General features: G+C 39.6%; 2 protein-coding genes across 4 annotated transcripts; both read right to left on the reverse strand.

Moving 5' to 3' along the window:
* Positions 1-3,561: 3,561 nt before the first annotated feature.
* On the reverse strand, positions 3,562-18,772 carry LOC103695964 (DNA-damage-repair/toleration protein DRT111, chloroplastic-like). 3 transcript variants are annotated; one of them, XM_039132585.1, is made up of 3 exons: positions 18,638-18,772; positions 16,976-17,885; positions 3,562-4,343 (listed from the first exon to the last, which is right to left on the reverse strand). In XM_039132585.1, exons 2-3 carry the CDS (start codon positions 17,855-17,857, stop codon positions 4,047-4,049), a joined length of 1,179 nt encoding a protein of 392 aa, XP_038988513.1. In that variant the 5' UTR covers positions 17,858-17,885; positions 18,638-18,772; the 3' UTR covers positions 3,562-4,046. The 3 variants fall into 3 exon arrangements, with proteins under 3 accessions (XP_038988513.1, XP_038988512.1, XP_038988511.1); XM_039132584.1 differs by having other exon boundaries at positions 16,976-17,934; positions 18,638-18,771; XM_039132583.1 differs by lacking the exons at positions 16,976-17,885; positions 18,638-18,772 and adding an exon at positions 14,304-15,687 and having other exon boundaries at positions 3,603-4,343.
* Positions 15,331-16,969, reverse strand: LOC120112754 (DNA-damage-repair/toleration protein DRT111, chloroplastic-like). Its single transcript, XM_039132586.1, has one exon. The coding sequence runs from the start codon at positions 16,519-16,521 to the stop codon at positions 15,616-15,618; it is 906 nt and encodes a 301-aa protein (XP_038988514.1). The 5' UTR covers positions 16,522-16,969; the 3' UTR covers positions 15,331-15,615.
* Positions 18,773-27,699: the final 8,927 nt, after the last annotated feature.

The raw sequence follows: 27,699 nt of genomic DNA on the forward strand, positions 1-27,699 counted from the left end.
GCATCATCGAGTCCCTCCTCACCGACCTCCTCGGCTCGTTTGTTCGCCGAATCTGAGAGGACCGAGGTGAACTCCCACGAAAAGGGGCGACGGCCGGAGGGGCGACGGCCGGTGGGGCGATGGCCGGCTGCGGTCTTCGACGGAGGGGCGATGGCTAGAGGGAGACCTTCGGGCTTCGGCGGCTTGGTAGCCGAGGGAAGAGAGGGAGAGATGGAGGAGGGAAAGAGGGAAAGAACCCGGGAGCTCTAGGGATTTCTCACTGTTTTCATCTGGTGATCTCATCTCCCCTCCCAGCCGTTGGATCTTAGCCTCCATCTATTTTATTTAGGATAAAATTGGGCCCAATGAGGCCCATATATTAAAAGGTTATACGGGTTAAATGGGTCAGATATCTAAAACCTGTATCCGACCCAATTAATAAATAGGTTAAACGGGTCAATCTGTTTACGACCCAAACCTGTTTAGGCCAAACCCAGGCCTGTTTATGGCGGGTCGAACACGGGTCGGGTTGGCGGGTCCGGTCATATTTTGCCACCCCTACTTAAAGGTCTCTAACTCCCTATTCCTCTAACCTATTACGTCCCGAGTCCCGACCCGTCTGTGACTATTCCCAAATCGGCAAATCTCCATCGCTCTCTCTCCTAGACCTTAGTATGGTCCTGCATAATCTGCTTTCTGTAATTTCACTCATTGCAAAAGAAATCAAGTTCAATGAATGACAAGTACATGGATCCAACCCAGTCCTGATTTAGATCCAATCCAGACCTATTTTTTTTGGGTTGCGACCTGCTTATACATGGGCCAGATCTGACCCGAATAACCTGTTGGGTCAGAAATTTTAGCCATGGATCCAATCCGATCTTCTATTAGGTTGAGTCTCGGTCCAACATTAAGACCCCAACAAGGAACTGAGTTGGGTCGGGATCACTTATGACCCAGTCTAACCTGACCTATTTGTACCCCTAGTTCAAAAGAGCTCCAGCAATGAAGTGAGGATATATGGATCTAAGAACATCTTTTCCATTTCTCCACAATCATAAGAATGGGAATGCAAATTCTAAGCTAAATATTTTGCACGAGATATATTCTAACTGGAATCCAATCCTCATCATTGACTCATGATTTATTTGATAAGATTAATTTCCTAAAATTTTGAGCCATTTCTCAAGAAAAATAAAAGGCTTATAAGCTGGGATAATAAGATAGATAAAATAATATATATTTAAATAAGAAGGAAGAAGTCCTTTTCATTGGAGATTTGAGGACTTATTTCCCATTTGGGGAGTTTGACTGGCGCTGTCGATAAGACCCATGGATCCATGCCCACTGGGGATCCAATATGGCATTTTAGGCATGCACTATGGTTCAAAGATAGACGCATTACCTTTTTGGGCCCAATTCTGGCTCTGCTAATACTTTACCCAAGCCAACTTAATCATATCTTAAATTAACTAAGGTACAAATTTGTTGCAATGAGTATGGCCCGTGGACCTCAACAAAAACAACTCCATTTAGAGGGTGATATGTGCGCATGCTCTGATGGTGATAGCCAACACAAGATGGCTGATTAGGGACGAGAATGTGTGTATGTTATGAGAGATACTTGGGTGGATGCTCTCCCCTCAAGGCAATGGCCGACCGCAATTAGCACTGAAATGGTGGACAATATGCAGGTATGCAACATGTTCCTTGATGGCACAACGGCTCACCTACCCTAGCCACATCACCCAAGCGTTCTCTTTTAGATGATCCCCTAGATCACCACTGTTCCCTAAACGTTTAATCGTTGCGCAGATATTCCCTCCATAATGGCAGCGCTTCAGAAATAGCGAAGACAATCATGCCTTTCATAAATTCAATATCGAGAAAATCTCCACACCAAAGCTGAAAATACAGCCACAAGGGTACGAACCCGCCGCTTGGCTCGGCTTCATAGGTTACCTCGGTTGGTCGGTCTTATCAACAGAACTACTTCCACCACCTGAGCTAACAAGTCTAGCTTGGTATTGAAAGCGGAGGGCAAGTAATATACCTCAAAACCAATCAAAGTTCACATGGAAGTCTGGCCAATTAGACCCTCCATAAAGCCTCTAATCCGCCGATCAGGGTCCGCGACGTGGCAAGCCTAAGAAGCATGCCAACAACCCTTTGAATCTCAAAATTCCTGCACAATTGGCAACACCTCAACCACGATCATGGGTAGTTTCTCAAACCATGCCTATGAAATACGCAGGGCATGATATGGTGCAAAATGATTGCGCATCATCCTCAGAACATGCGGTGGTCTGCCAAACACGGTTGACCCATGTGCCTGAATTCTCCGACTACAGACGTTTGGCCTTCGCTTGTGCAATCCCCTCACAGGAGGATCTTATAGATAAGTGCTCTAGAGCTCTAACAAACCATCGTGCTAACGTTCTCTAAACCTCCACTATTCTTTGAGTGTCTTTCTGACTTAAGCATCAGAGGATTCCTACCAGACACTCTCCCACAAAAGAACTTCTTCATTTTTGTTGTTTCTAGCCAAATTCGATAACGAATAGGAACCCTATGCACGACCTCAACCTCCCGATATGGTTTTGGATGCATTACCATTCTGCACAGCTCAAGCACTAACTACCGAGCCCTCCAGCAACCTTTCCCACTCCGTGCTTTGGTCGTACCAACTATCTGTAGCAACAGTCATCATACCATATTCATTTGTCAACCAATTCATAGTCTATGCAACTTCATCCCCAAAATCAAGGAGGCACATGAAAATGTTTAGATGTTCTATATTTGTACTTTTTTCATATTCCATAAAGTTTGACCCCAGTATAAAGGCAAATCTATAGATGTGATTCAACTGGAGAAGAACTTGTTTTAACATATTCTAGCTTCTGATAACTGAGGCTAGATATTATTGGATCCTTGATCTTGAGAGCTAAGGCTAAGATAATATTCAGATAATATTAGATCCTAGATATTTGTTCACAACCACCGTCCGCAAGGAAAAAAACAGAAATGTATTTTCACCTCAGACAACATTGCCGAGGTTTCACTTCTCCAAGAATCCCCAATCAGAAAGAGAGCATCAAAATTGCAAACTTCCTAACTTTCATAAACATTCGTACATATCAAGCATTTTCAAATACATTTTCCTACTCTAAGAAAACTCTTCCGCTCGCACACCACCCCATGATTGAACATCATTTATTTATTTATTTCTGGCACTAGCTGGGTGCTACTGCGGGATCTACCTGTTTGTTATCATGGACTTGCATTTCACAAATGTTATACATGTAAGCCCTGATAGAAGGATAGAAAGAAGGGAAAACAAAAGGAGAAGAATATGGTAGTTTTTTGGAGGTAATGGTAGGAGTTTGCTATTCCTGGTCTTAGAGATTTCTTCACGCAATAGAAAAAATGCACTGAGGAAAAAAAAAGGAGAAGAAATTGGAGATGTTCTACCAAATTGTCGGCCATAACCAAACTTTCACAAGCCAAGCTTTTGCAAAATCCAAATCACACAAGCATGCACACGCACGCACGGGCACGCCACACACACAGAAAGAGAGAGAATTATGTCCAAAAATTTATATAATTAGGATCACAAAAAGAACTTAAGAAGATAACCCACTTCTTTGCTCGCATAAGACATCAGTAGCTTTAAGAAGAACGCAAGCAAATGATGCCCAGCTGTTATTCTTACAATGTTGACAGATACCGTGAGATAATCAGCTGTCTTGTTAATGCATCCAATACAATATCAGCATAATCATCATGTACTTCCATAAGTTCATGAGACTTGATTGGGGACACACAAGCACTCTGAGGATTAGTTACATTATAGAATTAAGATTTTGACCTGCAACAACAGTGATCGATATGAACTGCTGATGAGCATTGCTGCAAGTCTTGTCGCAAAGATCTTGCCTCACACTTGTACTGCTTTGAACAAAATGCAATGATTAATTATAATGGTAATCCTCACTCCTGGTATTGGTAATTAATTATAATGGTATCCTCACTCTTTGCATTGGTCAAGGTTCATCACACAATCCATTTCAAGGATAACCAGGAATTTCTCCAGGAACAGGAGCCAGTTCATTCTTCCCAAACCTCTCCTCATCATAGAATGAAGCATGCACCACCCTACCACCAAAGAATCGGCTTTCTAGATCAATTAATGCCTTGGTTGTTTCCTCCGACCTCTCAAACTGCACAAAGATCCTGACAGCTTCATCTTCTGGGAAGTTAGGCTCAGTAATCTCAAATATCAGGACACGTGTAACAGTACCATATTTGGCACATTCTGAAGCAACGTCATCTTCAAGCTCATCATCCACCTCTCCTGGCCCAACCTGGAATATGAGAACAAAAAAAAAAAGTTATAGCAACTCCGTAATTTGTACTCTTTATTTTTTATTATTTACTATTAACTTTTTTGCGATGCACCAATCTCAAGATTATGGTAGGCTGTTGATTGCTTTCACTGGCAGATATGAAACCAGATAATAACAATAAAAGTTAATTCCTTCTTGTTTTTTCTATCTTTTCCCTTCTAGTAACTTAATTTCAGAAAATAGTAACCTTCATCACTAGGGAATTTGTCATCAGGTCAAAATTTTCTTTAGAGTTCTAATGAATGATTTATGTGTTAGATGAATGCACAATGGTGAGTGTTTTTGCAACAACAACAGCTTTAAACATTAGGCCAAGTAGCTCGACTCTTTAGCTTTAATGCATTTATGTATGCCAATCCTCAAACCAGGCACCACATGGTCTTGAAGACGCAGTTTGGGAGCAAAAGCAGCTAGCACTTACCATAAAATTACAGAATATATTACTTGTTTAAAACATTTTACCATGAAGTTTCAAGTCCAACAAGCATAATAAATTCATATTCGTAAGTCTTTCACCCATACAGGCCACTGTAATTCAGAATCCTTCCAGAAGTTTCTTGTGGAACAATGCAAAGTGGAGAACATATTTTTTATATATTTCTGTATCATTGACCGCATTCACATAAAAGTGAAAAAATATATAGTCTGGTATAGTTTATGTATTGTCTGCCTGTTACCTATCCATTAATTGAATGCTTGGGAATGAAGACCAACAAGTATAATAATGGATATTTCGATATTTACAAAATAATCTATGTGATATATGGTGCCTTTGTATCTGGACCAGGATAAAATAATCAGATCAGGTGTTTTGCCTTTTATCAAACCCTTGAATGAAAAAGTTGTGCTTTCTACATTGTCCAAGCAATGAAAAAGATTGCAGGCACTTTAACCGCTACATATGCAATTAAGGGGGATTAGACTTCAGCCCAGTGCACTGATTGGAAGATGCACCTTAGGAATAAAAAAGCAATAAAAAAAATGATTTGTTTCATGATGCATGATTGGCTAGTTTCATACCATAAGCCATCAAGCACATATTTAATATGTAACTGGAAATTCAGATAGAACAGATTGTAACTAGAGAAAAAAGCGTCAAGATATAAGTTAATTAAGGTATTGATGAAAGAATTTATAAAAATAAATGGTCAAAAGTAGATGTCCCCAGCATGACTGAGTCAATGATCATTTAGCAAGGGATTTGGTGGCCCGGGGTGAATACTGATGATAATGATTGAGACTCTCATCTCCCTAGATATGCTAGCTAATTTGGACCACAACATTCTTAATTGAGGATAAGACAATAACAGACAGGGAACATTACTTGTTTGTCACATTCAACTCCAATTATATGTATAACGTATTAGAACTTTCAACATCGCAGTGTTGTTAAAGGTGGCTATCTAGTCACCTAGGCAGCTGCCTTAGTGCTTAATTTGCCGGGGCTTCCTAAACCAAGCCTGCTTAAACGCTACTTCTTTTCTCATTTTCTTTCCCTATTTGTGCCTCAGATGGGACATGTGGGAGGGCAGCAATGGCTACCACTAACCTAGTTGACAGAAGACCGTCCAAAAAGAAATCAAGATGTACTTCTATTAGGTGCAAATATAAAAATTAAAAAATTTTATTCTTGTGAGGACTCTAGAACTAGAATTTTGTGTAGTCTAGAATTAGAATTTTATGAGGATTCCAATGTTTTATTTTATACGGACTCTTATTAGAGTTTAGGTGAATAAAATTTGCATTATTGAGATTTGAAAATACAGAATGTTGAGTTTTTCTCTCCCTCAGCCTTCTTTCTCTCCTTCTCTTCTCTCCCCTCTTCTTCTTCTCTCTCCTCCAGTCCTGCATCAATTTGGTATCAAAGCATCCTATTCTCCCTACATCCCGAACTTATCATGCATTAGTTGGCATCAAAGAAAAGCTTGAACCACCAACACTATCATAACATCTCCGTTGCACCATCACTGCAGCCCCAGCAACCCAATGCACCACCCTTTGCAAATCATAGATCTACCGTTCCACGCTCCAACACCACCTCGAGATATGTGCTCCACCGAATCAACACCAAAAAACAAAAAAGATAAAAAAGGAAAAAAAGGGAAAAAAATTGTTGCCTTATTTTTTCACTGATCCCCTGTTTTCCTTGATCCCCATCTCCATCCCAACCACCGGCAGCCCACCATCGGAGCCCTCTCGCTCTCAACCCACTGTCGTCCTCCTCCGTGAGCTTGCCGGCCCATCAGACGAGAACATTCATGAGGCTGCCCACCACAAGCTCAACGATATCCTATATCGAAGCCACTCCCCATTGCGGTCGATGGCTGAATCTTCACCTCCCGTTCCTTCGCCACCCTTTGCTCCTACAGCAACAACTTCCTCTCCCCTACCGCCACAATCTTGAGTCCTGGCTAACCCTTCGTAGTCGTTTCTAGCAGTAGAAGCCCACGCCCACGCGATCCCCCTCCCCGATCTCTCGTCGTCTCACTCCCTACTACGAGATGATCCCATCTATGACCTTCCTTCACCGACTAGGTCGAGGTCTTCCCCTTTTCCATGGCATCTCCATCTCCGAGCACCGTCAACCTTCAGCCGTCTTCTCTTCGAGTGCCAAAAGGCAGCCCACTGTCAATCTCCCACCTCTCTTTGCTAATTTCCCCTCTCACCACCGAACTCCCCATCTCCTCTCCACCGAGCTCTACCGTTTGTCACCACGAAAGAAGCCTCCACCACCCTCTTCACAAGCAATCAGGACTATTGGGGCATCAAAGAAGTTGCAGATCTCGGTTCAATTCGGCCTTGATCAGACCTGCTGCCCAATTTAACATTCGAACCCGAATTCGACTCATTTAGCTTTAATCCGATCATGTCAGCATCCAGTCGGTGACATCGCATTAGCACCCGATTATCAACATTTCAGACGAAGCCTGTCCCTAACTAATTTTGACACATTAATTGCATTTTTGGCATCCATTTTTGCTAATTCTGCCTCTATATTGATTTTTTCTTCGCTAGAAAGTGAAGTAGTGGTTCAAAATATTCTTTGTGAGGTATAATCTTTCCCTTTGAGAGCTTGATTAATATTTATTCGATTGTATAATTCCTAAATTGCTTAGTACCAATTTTAGTTTGATCCATTTTCCTTCCACTACTGGAAGAAAAAAAAAATCCATATTCTTGCCCTTACCTTATTTACATCTAGCCTTCCTATTGCTGCAATTAGCCTAGTTTTTGGACTTTTGCATCTGTAGACCTTTGAACTGATCTACAGATAGCCCACGATTAGATTTGTAAAAAGCATTTTAGAATTACTCTCACATCGGAAATCTTCAGACAATCCTGTTGAAAGTCAACGAGAGAACATTAACATTTTAGAGGTTGATCCTCAAGCCTGTTAAAGTTATGAAGTACAAAAGAGATGTAGAAAGGGTGATACAGGGACAAGAATCAGCAACTCCCTAAATCATCTAAAATCTGCAGATTTTTTTCGAGCGCATAACTATATAGCTTTATCGCCTCGAAAACTGGTGAAGCTCATCACAGCAAGAAAAAAAGGTAAACAGAATATCGAACAGCACCTATTTTAGTTGACAAGATAGAGCCACTAAGAGCTACCATAGGGTGGGTGACCTTTTCCTTCTTTCTCTTATGCTCCTTAGTCCATTTCTTTTGTCTCTTCTCTGTGCGTTCGCCTTCGCTTCTCTTCTGCTTCTCCTAATTCGTAATTTCTCTCTTTACTACATTTTTCTTCCCTTTTTTCTCTTTTCCTTTCCCACTCCCCCTGGACTGATGCTCAAATCCTCTTAAATAGGCCATCTGACCCTTCAAGACCCTCTCCTTCCTATTTCTCTGCAATACAGCCACCTTTAGGCTATAGTTCTCCCCTTCTCCTCTATATGTAGTGAGGAGTGTGAAAGATAGCAAAATCTCAAAACAAACCCAACTACCTCTCTCTCTCTCTCTCTCACACACACACACACACACACACACACACCCACCCGCCCACCTACACATGCACAAACAAAACTAAGAAAAAAAGTAAACAATAAACAGAAATAGAAAGCTAAAGACTAGAAAAAGTTAAATGCAGAAATGGCATGGTAGAAGAAGTGAAGTAACAATAGTTGGTGATGAAATAGAAGGAACTAGCCAAGATGGTAGAGACTAGTGTCATGACGACTTAAGAAGGATACCATATAAAGTCACTTTAAGTTTGTATTAGTCAATAAAGAGGTAAAGACTTAAGAACACATGAATTAGATTATGATGAGAGATTTAGAAACAATGGTGGTGACAATGGATTTACAAATCTATAGAGAAGAACTGAAATGCAACAATAATAACGCTGATCAGATCTAAAAAACAATAATGGTGACAAAGAATATAGCTGTTTGCAGAAATAAGAAGAAGAAGAAGAAGAAGATCTTGAGTGAGTTGTGCTAGAACTAGCTGTTACTAAAAACGTGAATTCCTGGGTCAGTAGCCTATACCAAGAGCAAGGTCGCAACATCTCTTAGCTCCTCACAATTAAACTTCATTCTGATATTCAGACCAATCAATCATGTAAGCCACTCTCATATGATACATCTTATTTAATTAGATAAACTATAAAGAAAAAAAAAACACGCATGCTTAATTAAGAGCCTTACATTGTATAGGGACTCTCAGTGAGAGTCTAAAATCAGCACAATGAAAAAGGAATACACAAAATGCAATCGACTGGAAAAACAAATAAACAATGCTAATTGGAAACATGATGGCAATAGGATACAATGCAGTTATCCACCTTCACAAAGATTTTAGAGAAAGGGAGGGGATCTTATCTTACAAAATTAGAGTCACGACGACTGGAAAAACATATAAAAAATGTTGATTGTAAACATAATGGAAATAGGATACAATGCAGTTATCCACCTTCACAAAGATTTCAGAGAAAGAGAGAGGATCTTATCTTACAAAATTAGAGTCACAACGACCGACAAATGCCCTTTAATCAAGAAAATAAATCAAGAAACAACAAAGAAACAACATTGTATAGTATAAACTACAGAGATGGAGTAATATAGTGGGTTCAAGAACATAAGGCTAACATAGGGGAATGAGAACTAGAAACTATTTGGGGACAAGTAAGAGACAAGCAGTATGAAGAAGCAAAGTTGCACTGAGGACAAAGTTATGAATGAACTCATAAGATGGCAGAAGTATAGCTAGGATCTATAAAATATGGGCCACCCAATAAGAAATGAGATATGTTTGCAACAAACTGCACAAAAACAATAGATGAGACTTGCAAGAAAGAAATTTTAAAAGTTGACAGTGATACAAATGTAGCTCTCGTAAATAAGAAACTGTACAGAAGGATTCATGAAGGTCACACAAAATATTTTGCTGGCTAAATTGTGGGTAAGGCAATGATGATTGTTTCCTTAAACCTCAATTTGTCCATCGGAGCACCAAATCAGCATACTGCAGTGTTGAAAATGCACTTCGAATGGGCTACAACACTTTCCCTTGAAATAACTGTATGTATTTCATTTTTCTTTCACAATGCTTTGACTTTACCATTGTTTGAGCTGATACATCATGTAATGACCCAAGACCTCACCGAAAAATGTTAGTCAGAAATTGTAATTTGGTGGATCCTTGGTCCTATTCAAGTGCCCAAGACTTTCCTAGAACACAACTAATATGGAACTAAACACACACCTGCATGGGTCCTCACACACAAAAGAAGTGCAACACAAGGACTTCCTAGGGGTCAACCGTCCTATTACTACTCTCGTCCAAGCAATACTTGATTTCGAAGTTTTTATGGAATCCATGCTCAACCAAGAAGGCTAGCCAAAAGTTATTAACTTGTGATCCTTAGCCCTGTTTAAGCACTTAAGATCTTCCATATATACAACCAACATGGGACTAAACCCACGTTTGCATGAGTCCTCAGACAATCCCCTCAATTTAAGCTCTGGCATCCTCACTAAAGGGTCTGGTCAAAAACACCACAATCGGATCATGGTCAGTCCAAAAGGACCCATGTTGCAGTGTTCCCTAATCACATATGGATCATATGTCGGGCTCGCTCTAATATCATTTGTAATGAGTCAAACCTTAAGCTAGCTAGAAGTTATTAATTGGAGTCCTTGACGTTGTTTAAGTAGCCAAGATCTCCTTAACACACAAACAGTATAGAAACTAACCACGTTCTTATGAGTCCTCACATATTCCCCCATTTAAGCTCCATCATCCTCGATAGGGGAAGGATGTAATCACAAAAGTCATATCACAATCACCACGATCGGCTATATTTCAGTCATAAAAGGGCTTGCCTTATAGTGTCCATGGTGAGCCTATAATCGACTACTATAGGTGTAGACTGATTTCATAATAGTCAATTATGGTGCGATTGATTAGACACTTCAGCAAATGCTCTTCATCCCAAAAGATCATCATAGAGGTATGTGAACACAAAATAGAACATAATAGATATCTTATTAATGAAGCCTAATCAATGAAATATAACTAGTGCAACAAACTGAAAATAACTACAACAGAACAATGAAAAAAAATACTGCCAGTAAACTCGGGTTCCAAGAATGTGATAGATGACGATGATGGTAATGATGATGGGTAGAGATAATGATTGATGGATGAAGAAACGAGGGTTGGGTAAAAGATGGTGTTAAAACTAGTCGGATAATTACCTCTGCGAGTTTAGTCCCTCCAATCCAATGACAATCTTCAGGCCGTGCTCCACCAAAGCATCAAGACAAAGGATGACGGGTCGAGAAGGTGGCTTCAAGAAGAAATAGGTCAAGAAGGAGGATGAAAGTGAAAAAAAAGGATTTTTTAGGGCTTCGCCTGCGGTGGCACTCACCTTTCAAGGTTTTCTTCTTTTTTTTTAATGGCTGTTGTCCCTTCTTTTTATCAGCGCCAAAACAGCTGAACAATTTTCCAAAATTCTCCAAAACGGTTCCTATAACCTCTCCACTAATCCTTATCCAACAACTTTCCCAATAGCCCTTATCTTTCTTCCACTCGTCCTTATCTTCCGTCCAACAGCCTATTACTGTTCCATGAACAGTAACTTTTTTTTAAAATTAATTTTTTTTGTTCTTTTTCCTAACTTCCTTCTTCCCTTCTTCCATACATTCACATGCACAATTCTATCTTCAAGACTTTCACCCATCATCCTCCGTTCCTAGAGATGAGTGATGGTCGTGGGCATTGAAGAAAGGCCAAGGCTCAAGCAATTAAGTGTAGTGGTTTGTGGTTGGATTAGGCTTTCTGTCACACCTAAGTGGACCCTTTTTGCTTGACAGTCCTTGTACATGACTCGACTGAAAATTCAAGCCTAAACATGGCTTTGGATGGAAAACACAGAAATAATAAAAAAAATATAAACTATGTATAAAATGGAGTCCTGAGACTACATTAGTCCCCTAGTCACATATGAGTTGCGAGCTGAGTTGGCTTGGATACAATTTGTAACGACCTAGGACCCCAGCCAAAAAGTTAGCTAGAAGATATAACTTGGGATCCTTGATCTTGTTTAAATGTCTAAGATACTCCCAGCACATATAGGACTAAACACATACTTGCATGGGCCCTTACATACTCCCCCCACCCTAGCATCCTTGCCAAAAGATAAATCCAATCATAAATACCATGACGAGCTCATGCTCAACCTCAAAAGGGGCCCATGTTGTAATGTCTCCTAGTCGTATATGGGTCGTGGATCGGGTCCGTTATGTTACTATTTGTAATAACCAAGGACCTCTCCAAAAAAGCTAGACAAAAATTAATAATTAGGATCCTCGGCTATACTTAAGTACTCAAGGTGTCCTTAAAACGACCAATATCAGGCTAAACATATGCCCATGCTGGTCCTCAAACATCATCGATGCCTAAAAACAAGGAATAGATTTTTCTCTCATGGTAAAGTCAATGTTTGACTGTATCCTCACAATCTCACATTGAATTGAATTGCTTCAAGGGTCCAAAAGCTTGACATGTTAATGTAGTTTCTCTCCATTCATAAATATTAGAAAGGTTTATGCTTTGAACAAATGTCAAGATCATGATATCTTTTAGCGTTATCAATCCAAATTCTATATTATGATTCTTAAATCAAGAATTAAAGTACCCATGCCTTGTTAAACTGGCACAAGCACTTTCTATACTATGCCATGCAAGTGCTTAGCATGCAATAGCACCACATCATGCCACGCAGTGATATGTAGTTGCAGAATATGTTCTGGTCCATCATGACCAGCACACAAATCACTACAATCTGCGATAAATTTATTCCATTATAACTTTCCATGAGGGCATAAGTTACATGGTTTTCCCCTAAAATAATCTTGTACTGCATTTAGACTAGGAAGCTGACGTACATTTTTTTCATGAATGGCTTCACATACATGTTAATTATTGTCAGCAATCTAGTTTCAATCATGAGAAATATATTTATTTGATCCCAGTTATTGATGGAGTAAAAAATAACAATGTCCTCTCCATAGCTTGTATTTGATTTTCTTTCGGCCAAGATATTGTGCTACATCTGTTATTGACTAGCATTAGAGCATGAATTATGGTTCTTGCAAATCATTTATCTTCACTTGAAATAAGAAAAACAAAGATTGATGTAGTATAGTGGCGGTGGCTTAGTTTCACGGCAAAAATCGCCAGATATAAAATTATGCCTTCAACCATTCATTTGGAGTTCAGCATGAAAATGTGAGGGAGTATATCTTCCATAAGTATGATTAGAACACTGGGAACCTATGTCTCACAAGCTGATTCTGATACGGATTTGAGAATGATATTATCGGATTAATGGCTGATATTCTTTCATCGAGCCTACAGCTTATATTTGGACCTTGGTTCTAAAATTTGTGATTTTCATCAACTACTAATAATGCATTGGGTTTCTTCGAACGGCTACGTTTTAACTGTTCCTAACAAAAGAAAGTCCCAGTTATCGTGGCTAATGTGGCTCAAGCTGAGAGCAAATGATATCTAAAAATGAGATTCTTTTTTAGTTGTCAACGAATTTGCATGATAAAATGGTATTATCTCACATGCATAATTAAAGATTAACATTAATAGTACTACACAATCTTGGTTGAAAAACAACAAATAATTTTTCATTTTTGATTCTAATCGTTTCTTGCTATTATAGTATCCAATGTGCTTTTCTTTGAAAGGCATGTGCATGGTTTTTCCTTTGTTCCCATCAAAACTGGACAAAAAAGTGCTGTCATTGTTGGCTACTTGGCTTAGATTACGAAACTAAATTGTCTTATTCAAATTGTATATTTTAACCCATGAATAGATATTGATTCAAGCAACTAAAAGAGCCACCAACAAGAGCACCAGTGCAATGAGCATAATAGTATTACCTTGTTAAATGCACTAATATTAATCCTTTATTGAAGTAAATAGAAATCTGCTTAAACTGAAGGATCTTGTAATAAACATATGTGAAGAAACAACAAAATAGGGTTCAAATATCAACATGGAGAGATGGCAAGACAACAGATTACATATAAGCTCCGATAATGGTAATGGACGGTTGTCAAAATCTGCTCCTTATAAGGATAGAATTTTCGGGTTATTGATTTGGAGTTTGTTATTGTAAACAACACAGTAACTTGCCTGTTGTTCCTACTGTTCATTGCCCAATCACATTAAGAATGCAGAAGTTTCAAAACAATTTTAAGTTAGTTTCATCTCTGACTCAAAAGGAACCTATTACAAATATTCAGACAAAAGAATCATAATTAACTGCAGAAAGGAATATATTGCAAATAAAGACCAAATATGATCTTAAAATAATTGGCCATAAATACTCCAAATATGGGATATGATCGAATGATTCAAAATATATTCATATTAAAGGAAGAAAAGCTCAATTACCAAGTTTTGGAGTAGTAAGACTCGAGTTGGAGGGCTGGTAAAATTCGCACTCTTTAATTTCTTATCACCTTTAGTCTCACTAGCATTCACAATCACCCCAGCTCGTCTATCGGTCTTCTTGGCTATCAAAGGAGTGGTAATACCTTGCTCTTGTTTCCCAAGTCCCTGGCCTTTTTTCCAGCCCATCTTTGCCATCATCCTTTGGGCAGCAGTCATCTGCCCACCTGCACCAACACCCAACCCAGCTGAACGTGACTTCCCAATGCTGAATCCCTCTCCATTTGGTGGTGGAGAAGGTGACCTTGGGCCAACACCACCCATCCCACTCATGGCAGCACGCCTTTTCCATGCCTCTTCGCCAGAAATATTTAATGATGAAGACCTAGACTGATAATCTCTCTCCTCTCTCTCTGCAGCCTCCTGTTCCCTTTGTTCCCTCTCCCTTTCCCTCTCCTCCTCTTCCCGGCGCCTCCTCTCAAGTTCCCTCTTCATCTCCGCTTCCATAGCCTGCCTCTTCTTCTCCATCCTGTACTCCTCGTAATCATTTGGCCTAGCAGGATCATACTCCTCAATCACAGTAGATGTGAGCCCTACAAGAGCCGGTTGAAATGATGGGCTTTTGCCATTATCCGACAATGATGGTGGAGGGGTTGAAGAACTCGGGGTTTTTATCTGGGGTGTGATCGAGGTTTTAGCCCTGCTTTGGGATTGCTGGCTCTTCAACACAGTCTGAGGGGGAGCAAACATGGAAGATGGCTTCCGCAGTGTAGGTGGTGCCATTTTGGTACTACTCGACCAAACAGCTGAACTACTGCTCTTCTCTTCATCAGCTGAAGGTGTTGAAGAAGGGGGAGGGAGATCTCCATATAGACCACCCAACATTTCTTTGCTTTTTTCTCTCCAGGAATTACTTTGTGGTTAATTTTCAAGATTGCAATTAGAACTTGAATATACTGATTCTATGCATAGAGAACCAAGTAATTAGCCAAATCGCGTATTATCTATATTTAATTCTAAAAAATAAAAAGAATGTCTCTTTCAAAACTTTTGTTCCTTACTAACAAAATTTAATATTGACAATAAAAATAGGAGTCAGGTTTTTATATGATCAACAGAAAAATGGTTTTCTTGAGCTAGGGTTTGCAAGGACTTCTGAGATGAACCCATAATAGGGACAGAAGCAAATGGGTTCTTCCTATGACATATCACTAGATTCACAGAGGCAACGCAAATCTTCAGAATGATCTTAAAATAATTGGCCATAAATACTCCAAATATGGGATATGATCGAATGATTCAAAATATATTCATATTAAAGGAAGAAAAGCTCAATTACCAAGTTTTGGAGTAGTAAGACTCGAGTTGGAGGGCTGGTAAAATTCGCACTCTTTAATTTCTTATCACCTTTAGTCTCACTAGCATTCACAATCACCCCAGCTCGTCTATCGGTCTTCTTGGCTATCAAAGGAGTGGTAATACCTTGCTCTTGTTTCCCAAGTCCCTGGCCTTTTTTCCAGCCCATCTTTGCCATCATCCTTTGGGCAGCAGTCATCTGCCCACCTGCACCAACACCCAACCCAGCTGAACGTGACTTCCCAATGCTGAATCCCTCTCCATTTGGTGGTGGAGAAGGTGACCTTGGGCCAACACCACCCATCCCACTCATGGCAGCACGCCTTTTCCATGCCTCTTCGCCAGAAATATTTAATGATGAAGACCTAGACTGATAATCTCTCTCCTCTCTCTCTGCAGCCTCCTGTTCCCTTTGTTCCCTCTCCCTTTCCCTCTCCTCCTCTTCCCGGCGCCTCCTCTCAAGTTCCCTCTTCATCTCCGCTTCCATAGCCTGCCTCTTCTTCTCCATCCTGTACTCCTCGTAATCATTTGGCCTAGCAGGATCATACTCCTCAATCACAGTAGATGTGAGCCCTACAAGAGCCGGTTGAAATGATGGGCTTTTGTCATTATCCGACAATGATGGTGGAGGGGTTGAAGAACTCGGGGTTTTTATCTGGGGTGTGATCGAGGTTTTAGCCCTGCTTTGGGATTGCTGGCTCTTCAACACAGTCTGAGGGGGAGCAAACACGGAAGATGGCTTCCGCAGTGTAGGTGGTGCCATTTTGGTACTACTCGACCAAACAGCTGAACTACTGCTCTTCTCTTCATCAGCTGAAGGTGTTGAAGAAGGGGGAGGGAGATCTCCATATAGACCACCCAACATTTCTTTGCTTTTTTCTCTCCAGGAATTACTTTGTGGTTAATTTTCAAGATTGCAATTAGAACTTGAATATACTGATTCTATGCATAGAGAACCAAGTAATTAGCCAAATCGCGTATTATCTATATTTAATTCTAAAAAATAAAAAGAATGTCTCTTTCAAAACTTTTGTTCCTTACTAACAAAATTTAATATTGACAATAAAAATAGGAGTCAGGTTTTTATATGATCAACAGAAAAATGGTTTTCTTGAGCTAGGGTTTGCAAGGACTTCTGAGATGAACCCATAATAGGGACAGAAGCAAATGGGTTCTTCCTATGACATATCACTAGATTCACAGAGGCAACGCAAATCTTCAGAATGATCTTAAAATAATTGGCCATAAATACTCCAAATATGGGATATGATCGAATGATTCAAAATATATTCATATTAAAGGAAGAAAAGCTCAATTACCAAGTTTTGGAGTAGTAAGACTCGAGTTGGAGGGCTGGTAAAATTCGCACTCTTTAATTTCTTATCACCTTTAGTCTCACTAGCATTCACAATCACCCCAGCTCGTCTATCGGTCTTCTTGGCTATCAAAGGAGTGGTAATACCTTGCTCTTGTTTCCCAAGTCCCTGGCCTTTTTTCCAGCCCATCTTTGCCATCATCCTTTGGGCAGCAGTCATCTGCCCACCTGCACCAACACCCAACCCAGCTGAACGTGACTTCCCAATGCTGAATCCCTCTCCATTTGGTGGTGGAGAAGGTGACCTTGGGCCAACACCACCCATCCCACTCATGGCAGCACGCCTTTTCCATGCCTCTTCGCCAGAAATATTTAATGATGAAGACCTAGACTGATAATCTCTCTCCTCTCTCTCTGCAGCCTCCTGTTCCCTTTGTTCCCTCTCCCTTTCCCTCTCCTCCTCTTCCCGGCGCCTCCTCTCAAGTTCCCTCTTCATCTCCGCTTCCATAGCCTGCCTCTTCTTCTCCATCCTGTACTCCTCGTAATCATTTGGCCTAGCAGGATCATACTCCTCAATCACAGTAGATGTGAGCCCTACAAGAGCCGGTTGAAATGATGGGCTTTTGTCATTATCCGACAATGATGGTGGAGGGGTTGAAGAACTCGGGGTTTTTATCTGGGGTGTGATCGAGGTTTTAGCCCTGCTTTGGGATTGCTGGCTCTTCAACACAGTCTGAGGGGGAGCAAACACGGAAGATGGCTTCCGCAGTGTAGGTGGTGCCATTTTGGTACTACTCGACCAAACAGCTGAACTACTGCTCTTCTCTTCATCAGCTGAAGGTGTTGAAGAAGGGGGAGGGAGATCTCCATATAGACCACCCAACATTTCTTTGCTTTTTTCTCTCCAGGAATTACTTTGTGGTTAATTTTCAAGATTGCAATTAGAACTTGAATATACTGATTCTATGCATAGAGAACCAAGTAATTAGCCAAATCGCGTATTATCTATATTTAATTCTAAAAAATAAAAAGAATGTCTCTTTCAAAACTTTTGTTCCTTACTAACAAAATTTAATATTGACAATAAAAATAGGAGTCAGGTTTTTATATGATCAACAGAAAAATGGTTTTCTTGAGCTAGGGTTTGCAAGGACTTCTGAGATGAACCCATAATAGGGACAGAAGCAAATGGGTTCTTCCTATGACATATCACTAGATTCACAGAGGCAACGCAAATCTTCAGAAAATTGAAAATGGATTTCTATGTCGTATTTTCATAATAATGAGAACTCGATAAAAAGAAACGGAGCAAAAATTGGTGAGAGGAACAATATATACAACAATTTGATTGCAGATTTGTACGGTCCAGATTCAGTTTAGCACCCAAAAGAGAAACATAAAATCCCGAAAACCCAGAAAAAGATCTGGCTATCCAAGTAGAACAGTTCTCCAGTTAGGGTTTAAATAAAAACCTCGATCTTTGAAAAGAAGTGAAAAAACCATAAAAAAATGAACAGCTGAAGTCTTGAAACTGATCAGCCAAATTATTCTCATATCCGAATCAAAAAACCGCGAAAAACGCCATAATCCCAAAGAGAAGAAATTCTTTCGAAGGGTAGAGAGCATAAGAGAGGCGATTCGTCGAAAATTTGGAGAAACAACCTACCAGATTTCACGGCAGAGGGGGGTTGGAACGGTGAAGAAATCTCTCCGCGTTCCCCAAAATTCGCTCCTAAGGCTCGCAGCGTGGAGCTTTGAGAGGAACCTGCAGGGCCGGGCGTTAGCCTGAGAGGTTTCGTCGCGGAAAGGGAAATTTATGTGCCGGGCGGCAGTGGGCCGGTTCGGATCGGGCTAGCCTCGTGTCGTGACGGGTCCAGCCTTCGGATGCTCTTGGCTCACTTGACTCCCTGCTTTTAGATTAGAGCTATCAATGAGCTTCTCACGAGCCAACGGATCCGGTAGTTGCTTTCGCGCGAAAGAAGGATTCACGATTAGCCACCAAGGTGGTAGCCTAGTGGTACTCGGCAGCAATTCTAACCATAAGGTCCCAAGTTCGAATCGCTGCGGCGACGATTAAATTGTGGACCGAAGCTCATTACTTTGGCCACTGCTTGGACTTGTGGTGTAGGACCGCTCTTGAACCGCTAGTAGCCGGGGTGGTGCCGGGTGTGACGTACTCATACGTGGGACTCGAGCCAGAGCTCAGAGGAGTAGCTGAGCCGGGCCTACGGGTGGGGAGGGTATGAGTAAAACCGGTCGGGGTGCCCAACACACGGCCATTTCTGCCCGCATCGAACATTCTCCTGGCGGGGCGGGGGCCCAGTGGGGGCTGCTACGCGGGGGTGGGATTGTCCCTTCCTCCCCCCCCCCCCCCCCCCCCCCCCCCTTCTTTAGCAAAAAAAAAAAAAAAGAAGGATTCACGATCCTTTGCATGATTCGCGTTGGATCACGCACCGCATGGAACTCAAAGCGATCGACCTCTGTCATGTATGGGCCTGTTTGGATCTAAAAGCCACCGATGGGTGATCCTTCGCATGAAAGAAAATCCCTTTCACGTAAAAGATACACCCACAATCAAGCTCGCTTTTTGTTTACAAACAAGCCAAGCTCAAACCCTATTTTTTTTAGCTCGGATCATCTACCATATGTTATTTGCATACTCTATGCAATTAAAGTAAGTGTGCAAAATTTTTGAAAGTCTGAGTGGGCTCAAATCGGACCCGACTCAGATCCAAATTGGACTCGAATTTTTTGGATTGGGTCTGGATTATACATGGATCCGATCCGACCCAAATGATCCATTGGATCAAAAATTGTAGCAATGGATCTGACTCGATCCGATCCATCTTCTATTGAGTTGGATTTGGGTCTAAAATTAGAACCCAAACAAGAAACTGGATTATGACGGGTCACTTATGATCCGATCTGATCCATTTGCATCCTGGCAAAGTTTGAAATATTTTAAGATATGCACCATGGATGGTCTGACAGTCAACGAGTGCAAAGAAACATGCACCCTTCTTTCGCGTAAAGGATACAGTCAGGACTCAGGCACACTAGTGCACAAGTTCGAACCTCACAAATGGTATATAACTTTTTCCTCAAAAAATATTACACAGGCTTTTGAAAAGAGTCGATTATGTCTGCAAAAGGAAAAGTGGTGAGTGTTTCATGCTCGCCCTCCTTGGAGGGCAAAGGAGAGCGTTTGAGGTCCTCTATGGAATCGGACGCGGCTTCACCTCCTAGTGTTGATGCTGACCGTGCTACTTCCAAATCCTGGGATCCTGGCCAATCATGGTCGCAAGATTCATCAGTAAGTTCCTTGGCCATGGTTTGTTAGTTGATTTTGTGCAAAGGGAACTGAGGGCCAGGTAGAGCCTGGGGGAGGACCTCCAGGTTGTGTCACTGTTGGACGGGGTTCTCTTGTTTCACTTACCTTCAAAAGAGGTGCCGGAGAAGGTCTTGGTGAGAGGGCCCTGTCCTTTTGCCTGCCAACTTCTCACTCTTGAGAAATGATAGCCTAACTTCAAGTTAGGAAGAGATATGCTCAATTGTGCTTCCATTTAGCTTCGAATTCCAAACTTACTGATTGAGCTATGGGATAAACAAAAGATCATGAGAATAGATTCTGTGGCTAGGAGTCCTTTGTTCATGGATGAGTAGATGGAAACAATATCCAAAGCTAGTTTTGCAAGAGTTTGTATCGGTCTAGATCTCACCTGTAGCATCTACTCGGGGATGTTCATCGAAATCAAACTAGTCCTAGGCTCCTAGCTAGTACTACTTCAAAGGTAGAGAGCACAGGCTCATCCACCTCCATGGCTTCTACATCTGCAAATGTGAAAGACTGGGCTCAGGCGAGGAGGAAAGCTCACTACCTGCCGTCGAGCTATCTAGCAACCTAGTGTGCCGACATTTTCAGCAAACAACAGTCCAAATTTGCTACCCTGGCAATAGATTAAGAGAAACGCAAGTACTCGCACCCAAATCACTAGGTGAAGTGTGCTCTCGAGGGTCCGAATCACGACCACAAGCAAAAGTCCTAGTTATAGAAGAAATAAAGGTTAATTAGATAGGGTTGCCAACATGAGAAGCTTCAAATGTCTAGCTGAAGGAAGATTGGGATCCTACCACTGTGTTATCCTCTATGACTAGCCATTATGCAATCGAGACAACTGCCAAAGAAGAATTGCAGAAGCAACCCAAAGTATGACACCTGATGGATCCAATATCTGTGAGCAGAAATTCTGGTGATATCCTTCATATTCAGTCCATGTATTTTGGACAAGTGAAATTTTCACTAGGAGCATCCACTGTTATAAATTGGATTAACTCTTTTTCCAAATGCAAGGCAACATGTAATATAATCTTTTGTTATGGGTCCTTATTCAATGGAGAAGGTTCCTCTTTGCATTTCAAGCGATGCATTTTATCGTGAGGGGAACCGAGCCGTTGATTGGATAGCAGGCCAAGCTTTGCAAGGGACTCCACCATCAATAGTTAGGCAGCAATTCCATCAGACACGGGTCAGATTTTGAATGCCGATGATCGTCGGATCATGTTCTGGCGGGTTTAGTTTATTTTAAGCTTAGCATCTCTATGTACCAAAAAACTATTCTATAAAAAATTAAAAAATAATACTATAAAAATCAATAAAATGATATTACAAGTTTATCCTTTACTTTTTATAAATATAAATAAAAATAATAATGTTATTTTGATGTTTACAAAACCATGAAGGCCATAGGAAAGTACCAATGCAGTTAACAAAGTTAATCAAGGAAGAGAGAAGTGATACACTTTCGATACATCTAACAAACTTGATACACTCATGGTACACTCATCTACAATGCTTAATAAGATCCTCAAGAACTTATTCAAGGATAATTCTACTAAAAGAACTTGAGAGAAAATCTAATTTTCAGTTTGATAAAACTAAGAGTGAAGCTTCTCTTGATAAGGGGCATTTCTGTAATTCTGTTAATTAAGAATGAAACTTGAATGTGCCGTACATTATCAATTTCATTGGAATATCTTTTTATTACTTCATTGTGCTAAACTAATCTTCAAGTGCAGAAAAACAGGGTTAGAGTCGACCCCAAATAGTTTGGAGTCGACCCTGATACATTTGGCACGTCCTGGCATGATATAGCACAACCTTGGAACACTTGGCATAGAATTGGAGTCAACCCCAGAAGTAATAGAGTCGACCCTAGCACTCCTTGGTACATTGGCACAAGATGACACAAGTTGGCACAGACCTTGGGTTGACCCCAGAAAACCTTGAGCCGACCTTAGGTTAAGCCGATCCCAAGATATGATGAGTCGACCCCAGTGAAAAGAGCCAGAAAAGCAACTCTTCCGAAACCCTGAGAGGGTCGACCCCAGATGACTTGAGTCGACCCCACTGAATCTTGAGTCGACCCCAGCCTGAGGAATCAGAAAATCGGGTCTCTGGAATCCCTAATGTTGCCCAAGGTGACAACCCAAGAGGGGGGGTGAATTGGGTTTTCTAAAAATTATGTTCCCTAATTTTTACTTTGAATAGAATGCAGCGGAATAATAAGATGTTATTTACTTAAGCTCTAGGCAATTACAAGTAAAGCAGTGGAAAATTAAGCTAGAGCAATTATACTATGGCTTTAGGGTGCAATTGATCTAAAATTAACATATAGTTGTATCATCAATTTTAATCTATGTGTATGGTAAGAATGGAGTGGAAGCTAAGCAAACTCTAAACAATCACTTATAACTCTATAGAAAACAAAGCTAGAGATATTACACAATCAAGCATGAATGTAAGGCATGAAATACAAGAGATAAGGCATCACAAACACAAAGATGTATAGTGGTTCGGTGCACCCCAGCACCTACATCCACTCCCCAAGACCTCTTGGGAATTTCACTATAATTTCCTCAGATTACAGTCGGTTGTTTTACAAGCTCACAACCCAAGTTGTTGTTTTGCGAGATCACAACGAACTCGGTCGGTTTTCACAGGCTCACCGACTAGAACCAACCGATTGTTTTCACGGGCTCACAATCCAACCCAGTTGGTTTTCCCAAAGGCTCACCAACCACAACCTTACAACGATTGTTTTCCGGATTCACAATCAACCCAGTTGGTTTTCCCAAAGGCTCACCAACCACAACCTTACAAAGTTGGTTTTTCCTTTGGCTCACCAACAAACCTTAACCCCTTGATTCAATCCCTTGATTGAATCAAGTTACAAGATAATAGAGCAAGAGTTTAAATCAAATACAAGCTTCTCAAATAAGCAAATATAGCAAATATAAATAAGTAAAGTAAAGAGATGAAGCCCTCAAACAAATTTGTAGATGGAGGAACTCGGCTTCTTCTTTACTTGACCCTCTTCTGATTTTGCACGAAGTAGAGGATCACCGAGGCAGCACACGGATGGAGAGGAAGCTTTGGGATTCACTTGGATGCTCTTCTTCTCTCTATTTTGCTTTGAATGACCCTTTTGTGCTTTTGGAAGATTTCCCTTGTAATCTCTTTGAAATCTCTTCCCTAAATGTTCTCTCCCACTTCCATATCTTCTCCCCTAGCTCTCCTCTTGATTTTATAGCTTTAGATGGCGTGGAAACAAGAATCTAGCCGTTAGAGACGAAAATAGAGCCGTTGGACACAGTCTGTACCTCCTGACAATATTTCCGTTGGGATCGGAGTCGACTCGCGCGATCAGGAGTCGACTCGCCTGTTGCAGGAGTCGACTCGTGCTTGACTGGAGACGACTCGGCCACTATTCCAAATTTGAATTAATGTGCATGCCTTGTCCTCGGGTCGACTCGGTCCAAACTGGAGTCGACTCGCCAATAGCTGGAGATGACTCGGGCACTTGGGGGTCGGCTCATTCTCAGGAATCCAGAGGACATACTTTCTGATTTTCTTCCTCGAGTCGACTCGGATTCTCTTCGAGTCGACTCGGCTCTCAGAGCCCGAAAACTGATCCTCTGTCTTTGGAGTTGAACTGCCTCGGAGTCGACTCGGACTTTGCGGGAGTCGACTTGGCTCTCAGTGTCCGAAATTGTCTCTCTGACTTTTTGCCTTGCTTTTCTCTGGGAGTCGACTCTTGCACAATTAGGAGTCGACTCGCCTCACTTCGGAGTCGACTCGTGGTCCTCTGGAGTCGGCTCGGTTGCAGGGTCTAAAATTCATTGTTCTGTCTTTCCTCTATTACTCTTTTGAGTCGACTCGAAAACGTCGGGAGTCGACTCGGCATGTATCGGAGTCGACTCTAATTTTCGAGGAGTCGACTCGAAAACTATTCTTTTGAATTTTTCTTTAGAATTTGCTCCTCCAACTTGAATACTTTAAACTTGAAACTTGGGCCAATAAATTGTAGCTTTCTTCCAACTTTTCTTGAGAGCTTTGGAGGCCTTCTTGTATTCTTCCAACTTGCTATGTTCCTTGCAAAATAAATATCTTTCTCCTTGCAACACAAACATTAGTATTTATACTTTAAGGTTTTGTGATCATCAAAATCAATCTTTAAATCAATCTTTGGGTCATCAGTCTCCCCCTTTTTGATGATGACAAAACTTGGAGTATATGCAATATAAAATATATTGTGTTCTAGAAGTAATGCATAGCTAAGTTGTTTGAAGTAGAAAATATATATCTTTAAAATATACTTCATGATAATGCTTTAGATTTAATCAACTTAACACAATCAACATATTTCAATTTAAGCTGATTTGTATTCAATTCAAAACATAAAGCATTATGAGCATATACTCATACTTAAATATTTCTCTCCCTTTTTGACAACATCAAAAAGGTTGCAAAGTAATGAAACATTAAGCACAAAGCAACAAATGATACTCAAATATTCTTTTTCCTTAGTGTACTCTGATTTGCATGTCAAATTATTGCAAGAATATGAATCATATAACTCAAGACAATAATGTTAGAAAAAGATTAATGAGCATAGATCAGAGCCAATTAGGATAATTTCAGAGGAGAACACATCGAATGTGATTCCAAGGATAGTTTTCAAATTAAGTGTAGGTGGAATTTTTCTTAAGTTAATTCAAAAAGTACCACAAATAATATTCAAGGAAAGCACGAATGGAAATCTAACCTCTCTTCAATAATAAGTATGAAAGCTTGTTCATTTAAGATCTTTTGCCCAATATATTAAGTATTTTAGCAACATGAGAGCAATTTAACTAATTTTCAGAGTATAAGAGCAATATATTAAGTATGATTGCAAAGTTCTTTTATGGTGTAAAAATATTGTGGCATAAATACCAAAATATGAATTCATGCAATTTATGATATATCTTAGAGTATACATAAAATTCAAAGCTTTGAAGGTTCTTTTAAGGCTCTTTTAAAGACTTTATTCCTTTAAAAAGAAGCACATTTTGGTACATATAATAATGAATTGGCACAAAATTGAAGTTCTAAAGAACAAGCCAATAAGAACTCATTAGTGAATTCCAAAAATAGGTTTTCTAAGAGATACTCAAGAAACTTCAACACATTATTCTCCCCCTTTTTCATTAAGTTAGAGGCTCTTAAGATCAACTATTTGAATTATGCATAGGATATATTAACCAAATAACAAGCCTCAAGGTGTATCATAAATTCTTTCTCTCTCCTTTAGTTATAGATTTATGCGATGAGTTTCAGCATAGGTTATACTAATGAGAGCATATTTTCATAAAGCTCAAAGTTTGAGATAAGATAACCTCTATAGAACTCAACTCAAGGTATAGGCTTATTATGTAACTAAGGCTAGTAAGTCCATACAAGGAGGTTCATCAAAATCAATCCATAAAATTCAAGGTATGCATCATATGATGGTGGCTTTTGAATAAGATGTAAAATCTTGATATGTCTAAGCTCCCCCTCAAAAGATGCATTCTTCTTTAATCATTCTTTTCTTTTTGTTGAATTTCAGATTTTAATGATAAGCGTAAATAAAAACAGAAATTCTATGATATCAAGAATGTAGAGTGATCTAGATTTATTCAAAATTTAGAGCAATCACTCTTTTTAATCTTTCAAGAACAAGTTATGCTTCCTCTTAATCTTTGAAAAAATGTACTGAAATATTAATCAAAAAATAATTCTTTTGAAGCTCAATTTCTTTTAAAAACAATTACATTTTCTTTCTTTTAAGAGTCATTTGAGTGAGTTAAAATATTTCTAGCTTTAGGAGCATTCACTTTCTTTTAAAGATAGCTTTTTCTTTTAGTGATGGAAGCAACAATCATGCAGAAAGGGATATAGAAGATTATTCAAGTGAATGTTTATAGGATTTAAATTCTTACTTATAGATTCACGGCAAATGTATACATGAAACATAATAAATCTTTTCAAAATCATATATTTAGAAACATTTGTTTGCAGTCAAGATCATTGAAAAATACATCACTTAAATCAATTTTAGTACGCTTTAAAGATAAGAAATGATATGTTTCGGATGCGTATCGAGACAATCAACCAAGGCATCAAAATTAATTCTGTTTTTCTTAAATTAAGATTTTATTTAGAAATCATATTGAGTTTAAGCGTCTATACAAAATCATATTCTGAATTTCATAAAGATTTTCAATAGAGACTTTCAAAGTCATAATTTGAGATATGTATCTTCCACATTGTAGCTCATCTTAAATCATTACGATTGAAAACACATATTTCAAACATATAAGAGCATATTCAGAATATTTGTATTTATTATTGAGTTTCGATACAAAATGGAGGATATTTTAACAAGTATTAGGATATTATGTATCAAAGTTAGGCAAGCAGAAAGATAGATCAAGATCAATTCATTTTGCCTAAATAGAGATATCTTTCTCTTCTCCTTTTTACAAATTTATTCAACTTTCAGATTTTAAAGATGATTGTGAACGACAAATCTGAAATTTCTTTTCAATAATACCCAAAAAAAAATTTTATGCAGTATTTCAAACATTCAATCAAATTATCCAAGCATGGAGCATTACAAAATATTGAGAACCCATAATTCAAAACATCATTCCACATGTAACATATATTATGTGTTAAGTCATGCATTAGAATATTAAGAGTAAGCATGTCAAGGATCAAAATCAATTCTTTTCAAATAAACTCCCCCTATTTAATTATAATCTTGCACTGATTTCATCCTTAAAGTGTGTTTTCAAGTGATTAAAAAATTAGACTTGATTCTTCTTATATACTTTCATTTACTTTATCTTTCATTTTTACTTTCTTATGCTCTATACTCTATTTGCTCCCTATCCGGTGGAGTTGGAAAGGGGTACGAGGTACTACCACTAGCCTCCCTCTTGTGCCGTCCCTAATATGCCCTACACCGAATAGTTGGGTCAAATAGTGCCGGGTACTACCACTAGCCTCCCCATTGGCACCATCCCTATGATGAGCAATATAGAAAGGTTAAAATATTCACTTCAAATTCTCTCTCTTTAAGTGTAATTAATTACGGATTTTATCCTTCCAAAAGAATGCTCACACAAGTCTCACAAATGTGCCGAATATATTATGCTTGTTTTGCTTTTCCTTAAGATTAAAGTATTTGCCTTTACTTAGATTTTTACTTCCCTTGAATAATGTTCATTTTCTTTTCTTTATCTCTCTTTCTTTTTGTTATTCTCAAGTAATTTACATGAAAGAGCAGAATAAAGAAATATCAAATGTATCATATAAACGTATATCATGCAAACAACATTTTCATTATGCTCAAGGATTCA

The sequence above is a fragment of the Phoenix dactylifera genome, chromosome 12, assembly GCF_009389715.1.
Source record: "Phoenix dactylifera cultivar Barhee BC4 chromosome 12, palm_55x_up_171113_PBpolish2nd_filt_p, whole genome shotgun sequence".
NCBI lineage: Eukaryota > Viridiplantae > Streptophyta > Magnoliopsida > Arecales > Arecaceae > Phoenix > Phoenix dactylifera.

Bases quoted from the DNA above. Each gene is read 5' to 3' on its own strand.
- LOC120112754 (XM_039132586.1), bottom strand. From the start codon at position 16,521: ATGTTGGGTGGTCTATATGGAGATCTCCCTCCCCCTTCTTCAACACCT.
- LOC103695964 (XM_039132585.1), bottom strand. From the start codon at position 17,857: ATGTTGGGTGGTCTATATGGAGATCTCCCTCCCCCTTCTTCAACACCT. The intron at 4,344-16,975 runs GTAATTGAGCTT...CTCATATTCCAG, and splicing joins TCTTACTACTCCAAAACTTG to GTTGGGCCAGGAGAGGTGGA.